General features: G+C 67.7%; 1 protein-coding gene across 1 annotated transcript in view; it reads left to right on the top strand.

The window, feature by feature from the left end:
- Window positions 1-1501: 1501 nt before the first annotated feature.
- Window positions 1502-6559, top strand: part of LOC115643401 (class II histocompatibility antigen, M beta 1 chain) — a 10132-nt gene continuing 5074 nt past the window's right edge. The window contains exons 1-4 of the mRNA XM_030547405.1: window positions 1502-2292; window positions 3457-3738; window positions 4434-4718; window positions 6281-6397. Coding sequence (XP_030403265.1) covers window positions 1503-2292; window positions 3457-3738; window positions 4434-4718; window positions 6281-6397 — 1474 coding nt within the window. The 5' untranslated portion in view covers window position 1502. The remainder of the gene's footprint in view (window positions 2293-3456; window positions 3739-4433; window positions 4719-6280; window positions 6398-6559) is intronic.

The raw sequence follows: 6559 nt of genomic DNA on the forward strand, positions 1-6559 counted from the left end.
TCCCTGCCTCCCCAGCCAGCCAGGCCCTGCCCTGGGGCTGTATCAGAACCAGCGACTCCTGGAAGGGAAAGGCCCCGTGTCCCCGTCCCCGCCTCCCCAGCCAGCCAGGCCCTGCCCTGGGGCCGTATCAGAACCAGCGACTCCTGGAAGGGAAAGGCCCCGTGTCCCCGTCCCCGCCTCCCCAGCCAGCCAGGCCCTGCCCTGGGGCCGTATCGGAACCAGCGCCCCCCCCCCGGGAAGGGAAACGCCCTGTATCCCATTCCTCACTGTCTGAGCCAGCCAGTCCCTGCCCTGGGGCCGTATCAGAACCAGTGACCCCCAGAGGGGACAGGCCCCATGTCTCACTCCTCGCCGCCCGTTCCCGAACCGGCCAGTTCCTCTGGATAATCAAAGCCTCTGTCCCCGTCAGAGAGGAAGCGAACGTGTCTCAGGCTGAGCCTGGTTGGTTTCAGGTCCCCATGCAGCCGGGAGCGGAGATCGGGGGGCCAGCTGCAGCCCAGATGCCTGTGAAGTGCCAGGCTCCACTTCCCCATAAAGGGGCTGGGGGAGGGGGTCCGTGGGGAGGGGCCGTTAGCTTTGCTGGAAACAGAAAGCTGTTGGCACTGGGCCGAGGGGAAGCGTCTGGTGCACGGTGAGGAAATGGGGGGTGGTTCTCCACCAGGCCCCCCCAGGGGCCTGGACCAGGTTTCGGGGTGCTCCAAGCAGGGCTGGTGTTAGACTCTCAGGGGCCAGGGCAGAAAGCCGAAGCCTCACCACAGGGGCTGAAGCCCGGGGCCCTGAGTCCTGCCACCTGGGGCTGCAGGCGCAGCCTGAGCAGCTTAGCTCCGTGGGAGGCCCTGTGGGGTGGGGCCCTGGGGAACTGCCCGGCTGGCTGCCCCCTAACACCGGCCCTGGCTTTATACGCAGAAAAACGGCTCGTGGCACAGGTGGGCTGTGGAGTATTTATAGCGGGGGGGGGGGGGCGCTCAGAAAGAGAAAGGTTGTGAACCCCTGAAATAGGGGAAGCTGGGCCCAGAATAGGGGAAGCAGCAGGATGGGGGTTTCAGACACGCCCTGGCCCACGGGGGAAGTGAAATCCCCACGTTGGGAGACATGGGGCCCATCCCCTGTTCTGGCCAGGGCAGCCGCCCCTCTGCTGGGATCCCCTTCCCAGCCCCCCATCAGGGCCCCCCTTCTTCCAGGATCCCCACCCCCCCATCACTCGTCCCTTTCCCCTGCAGCCAACCCCCTCGCTGCACGTCTGGCCCCATGTCCCGTGGCTGCTCCGTGCCTCAGTTTCCCCACCTGTAACGGGGGCGGGGGGAGGGGTGTCAGGATCCCCTGACGCCGCGGGAGATCTGGGGAGATAAACCCACCCCGGACCGCGGGCTGCTCCGAGGCTGGCCCGGCCCCCAGGCGCAGCGGGACATCTCCCGGTCGGGCTCCCGGGCCGGCCGCCTCCACCCAGCGACGGGTGATGCCGCAGCGGAGCCGGCTGCCATTGGCCAGGGCCGGGGGGCGGGATGTGGGTCAGGACAGCGGGAGCTGCCTGCGGGGTCCGGAGCCGGGATCCAGAGAGACCCCTGCAGAGCCCAGGGATCCAGGGAGAGATCTGCCCCCCCCCAGAGCCAGGGATCCCAGGAGAGATCTGCCCCAGCCCCCAATCCAGGGATCCAGGGAGAGATCTGCCCCCCCAGACCCAGGGGTCCCAGGAGAGATCTGCCCCAGCCCCCAATCCAGGGATCCAGGGAGAGATCTGCCCCCCCCCCCGAGCCAGGGATCCCAGGAGAGATCTGCCCCTCCCAGACCCAGGGGTCCCAGGGAGATCTGCCCCTCCCAGACCCAGGGGTCCCAGGAGAGATCTTCCCCCCCCCGACCCAGGGGTCCCAGGAGAGATCTGCCCCTCCCAGACCCAGGGGTCCCAGGAAGATCTGCCCCCCCCGACCCAGGGGTCCCAGGAGAGATCTCCTGCAACAGAGCCCAGGATCCCCAGCGTCCCCACCAAGCCCCGGATCCAGTGGGATCACCCCAAAGCAGCAGATAGATCTTCTCTCGGCACCCCAGGATCCAGTGATCTCCCCCCGCAGAGCAGGGAGCAGGGTGTGTGGGATCCCGAGGGATCCTCCAGCCAGAGATCCCAGAGTGGACCCACAGCAGAGCCAGGGAGCTGGAAACTCGCTTCAAGGAGCAGAGACCCGAGACCCCCGCGCCGACCCGGGGACCCCAACAGACCTGCCCTGGCCTGGGACCGAGGGGCCGCCATGAAGCTGGTGCTGTGGCTGCTGTCCATGGCTCTGGGCCACCACGGAGCAGGTGAGGACACCCGTCGGTGCCACAGGCCTGGGGGGAGCTTGGGGTCCCTGCCCCCTAGAATCCTATCTGGGGGTCCCCGCTTCAGGGACCAGCCTAGCAAGCGTCCGACCACCTGTTCCCCAGAGTTGTGCCCCGGATCAGTACCCTTGCTGGCGATGTCAGGATAGGGCTTGTCTAACCTTAGGAGACAGTGCCTGTGTGTGGATGGGGCTTAACCCCAGTCTGTACCCCTAGGGGCTGTGTGTGGATGGGGGTATAACCCCAGTCTGTACCCCTAGGGGGCTGTGCCTGTGTGTGGATGGGGGATAACCCCAGTCTGTACCCCTGGGGGGTTATCTGGGGGGTATAACCCCCATCTGTACCCCTAGGGGGTTGTTTTTGTGGGAGTATAGCCCCAGTCTGTACCCCTAGGGGCTGTGTCTGTGTGTGGATGTGGGTATAACCCCAGTCTGTACCCCAGGGGCTGTGTCTCTGTGTGGATGGGGGTATAACCCCAGTCTGTACCCCAGGGGCTGTGTCTGTGTGTGGATGGGGGGTTAACCCCAGTCTGTACCCCAGGGGCTGTGTCTGTGTGTGGATGGGGGGTTAACCCCAGTCTATACCCCTAGGGGCTGTGTCTGTGTGTGGATGGGGGGTTAACCCCAGTCTATACCCCTAGGGGCTGTGTCTGTGTGTGGATGGAGGTATAACCCCAGTCTGTACCCCAGGGGCTGTGTCTGTGTGAGGAGGGGGGTTAATCCCAGTCTGTACCCCTAGGGGCTGTGTCTGTGTGTGGATGGGGGGTTAACCCCAGTCTATACCCCTAGAGGCTGTGTCTGTGTGTGTGGATGGGGGTATAACCCCAGTCTGTACCCCTGGGGGCTGTGTGTGTCTGTAGGGGGTGGTTAAGCCCTGTCGTTCCCAGCGCACACACCCACAGTAGGGCACTACAGCTGCAAAGGAGCCATCTGAAAGGGGCATAAACCCACCATCCCCTGGTCTACACCCCGGGGACACAGCCTAGTGTGGAACGTGTTCCCATCTGTCCCCCTCACCTCTCTGATCCCTATCTCCCCAATGTCCTGCCCTCCCTGCCCCATCCCCTCCCTCACCCCAGCCCCATTGTCCCGCCAGCCCAACCCAGCCCCTGCCCCGAACCCGCTCCTGACGGCGCCGTCCCCGCAGGCGGGTTCCTGATGCACCTGGCCAGCGAGTGCCCCCTGGCCGCCGACGGCTCCGTGCTCCGGTTCTACTTCGCCTTCGTCTTCAACAAGAACCCGCTGGTGTGTTACAACGAGCAGGACCGGCTCTTCGAGGCCTGCGACATGGGCCTGCTCAATCACTTGGCCGTGGACGTGGCCGCCGCCATGAACACGGACCCCGGCTTGCGCCAGCACGTGGCAGCGGGGCGCCAGGCCTGCCAGAGCCAGAGCCAGCACCTCTGGAGCCGCACGGGGCAAAGGAAGAGTGAGTGGGGGCGCAGGGCACCGAGCGGGGTGGGGGAGGGGCTGCGGGGCACCGAGCGGGGTGGGGGAGGGGCTGGGGGGTCCCTGGTGCTGAGCCGGGTTGGAGGAGGGACTGCGGGGCCCCTGGTTCTGAGCTGGGGTGGGGGAAGGGTGGGGGGTCCCTGGTGCTGAGCCGGGTTGGAGGAGGGACTGCGGGGCACCGAGCGGGGTGGGGGAGGGGCTGGGGGTCCCTGGTGCTGAGCCGGGGTGGGGGAAGGGCTGCGGGGCACCGAGCGGGGAGGGGGAGGGGCTGCGGGGCCCCTGGTGATGAGCTGGGGTGGGGGAGGGACTGCGGGGCACCGAGCGAGGTGAGGGAGGGGCTGGGGGTCCCTGGTGCTGAGCCGGGGTGGGGGAAGGGCTGCGGGGCACCGAGCGGGGAGGGGGAGGGGCTGCGGGGCCCCTGGTGATGAGCTGGGGTGGGGGAGGGGCTGCGGGGCACCGAGCGGGGTGGGGGAGGAGCTGCGGGGCCCATGGCACTGAACCAGGGTGGGGGAGAGACTGTGGGGCCCCTGGCACAGAGCTGGGTTGGGGGGTGGCCCTGGCACCGAGACGAGGTCTGGAACAGGTTTGAGGTGGGGGATACTGGGTCTGACCCCCATCTATGTGGGGGCGGTGGGGGTACCAGGAGCCGGTCCATACAGTGACCCCCCCCAACAGCGCCCCCTAGTGTCCGCATCGTCTCCACGGCCCTGTCGAACCCCGCGGGGACCGTGCGCCTCACCTGCCACGTCTGGGGCTTCTACCCGGCGGAGGTGGGGGTCACCTGGCTGCGGAACGGGAGCCCCGTGGAGCCCACCGAGGGCGGCCTGAGCCCGGCGCTGGCCAACGGCGACTGGACCTACCAGACCCAAGTCAGCCTGCTCACCGCCCCCAAGCCCGGGGACACCTACACCTGCCATGTGCAGCACGCCAGCCTGGCAGAGCCCCACCAGGAGGAGTGGGGTGAGCCAGGCAGGGCGGGGTACGGGCTTGGGGGGCAAGGGCAGAGGGTGGGGGGGAGAGAATGCTGGGTAGTTGGGGTGATGGGGGGCAGCAGGAGGGGGTGCAGGGCAGGGGAATGGGGTGCTGGGGGCAGGGCATGGAGTGGGGGGTTTGGGGGTAGGGGCACGGGGTGGGAGTATGCAGGGGGCAGGGGTACAGGATGGGAAGAGGGTGTACTGGGGGTTGGGGGCAGCAGGAGTGGGGTGCAGGGCAGGGGAATGGGGTGCTGGGGGCAGGGCATGGAGTGGGGTGCAGGGCAGGGGAATGGGGTGCTGGGGGCAGGGCATGGAGTGGGGGGCAGGGCAGGGGAATGTGGTGCTGGGGGCAGGAGTATGGGGTTGGGTAAGCTCATGCTGGGAGTTGGGGGACAGTAGGAGTGGAGTGCAGGGCAGGGGAATGGGGTGCTGGGAGGCAGGGCATGCAGTTGGGTGCAGAGCAGGGGAATGGGGTGCTGGGGGTTGGGGGCAGCAGGAGTGGGGTGCAGGGCAGGGGAATGGATTGCTGGGGGGCAGGGCATGGAGTGGGTTGCAGGGCAGGGGAATGGGGTGCTGGGGGGCAGGGCATAGAGTGGGGTATAGGGCAGGGGAATGGGGTGCTGGGGGGGCAAGGCATGGAGTGGGGTGCAGGGCAGGGGAATGGGGTGCTGGGGGGCAGGGCGTAGAATGGAGTGCAGAGCAGGGGAATGGGGTGCTGGGGGCAGGAGTATGAGGTTAGGAAAGCTCATGCTGGGGGTTCAGGGGGCAGTAGGAGTGGGGTGCAGGGCAGGGGAATGGGGTACTGGGGGGCAGGGCATGGAGTGGGGTGCAGGGCAGGGGAATGGGGTGCTGGGGGCAGGGCATGGAGTGGGGGGCAGGGCAGGGGAATGTGGTGCTGGGGGCAGGAGTATGGGGTTGGGTAAGCTCATGCTGGGAGTTGGGGGACAGTAGGAGTGGAGTGCAGGGCAGGGGAATGGGGTGCTGGGAGGCAGGGCATGCAGTTGGGTGCAGAGCAGGGGAATGGGGTGCTGGGGGTTGGGGGCAGCAGGAGTGGGGTGCAGGGCAGGGGAATGGGTTGCTGGGGGGCAGGGCATGGAGTGGGTTGCAGGGCAGGGGAATGGGGTGCTGGGGGGCAGGGCATAGAGTGGGGTATAGGGCAGGGGAATGGGGTGCTGGGGGGCAAGGCATGGAGTGGGGTGCAGGGCAGGGGAATGGGGTGCTGGGGGGCAGGGCGTAGAATGGGGTGCAGAGCAGGGGAATGGGGTGCTGGGGGCAGGAGTATGAGGTTAGGAAAGCTCATGCTGGGGGTTCAGGGGGCAGTAGGAGTGGGGTGCAGGGCAGGGGAATGGGGTACTGGGGGGCAGGGCAGGGCATGGGGTGCTGGGGGGCAGGGCAGCGGAATGGGGCAGGGAGCGGGGAGCGAGTCACAGGTTGAAGGGGATCTGGGGGTTGGGGGATCTGGGTAGGACTCCGGCTGGGAGTGCAGGGGTGCTGTGGGGGGCTCCCCAGTCTACCCCCCATTAACCCCTCCCCTGCTGTCCCCCCCAGGGCCCGGCCTGTCCCCGGGGCTGACGGTCAAGGTCAGCGTGGCTGTCGTGGTGCTGATCCTCGGCCTCATCTTCCTGGGCACCGGCCTGGTGTTCTGGTGGAGGGCGCCCGCCCCGGGTAAGGAGTGGGGGGCTGGGGCCATGTGTCCCCCTCGCCTGGGGTCCTGAGCCCCCAACCCAATTCCCAACGGGGGGGGGTGGTCCCTGGGGTCCCTGCAAGAGACGGGGACAACGTGAGGCGCACTTCCCAGGAGCTGGGGATTGAGAGTGTGTGTGTCCC

This window comes from Gopherus evgoodei, unplaced genomic scaffold (assembly GCF_007399415.2).
Source record: "Gopherus evgoodei ecotype Sinaloan lineage unplaced genomic scaffold, rGopEvg1_v1.p scaffold_58_arrow_ctg1, whole genome shotgun sequence".
In the NCBI taxonomy this organism is placed as follows: domain Eukaryota; kingdom Metazoa; phylum Chordata; order Testudines; family Testudinidae; genus Gopherus; species Gopherus evgoodei.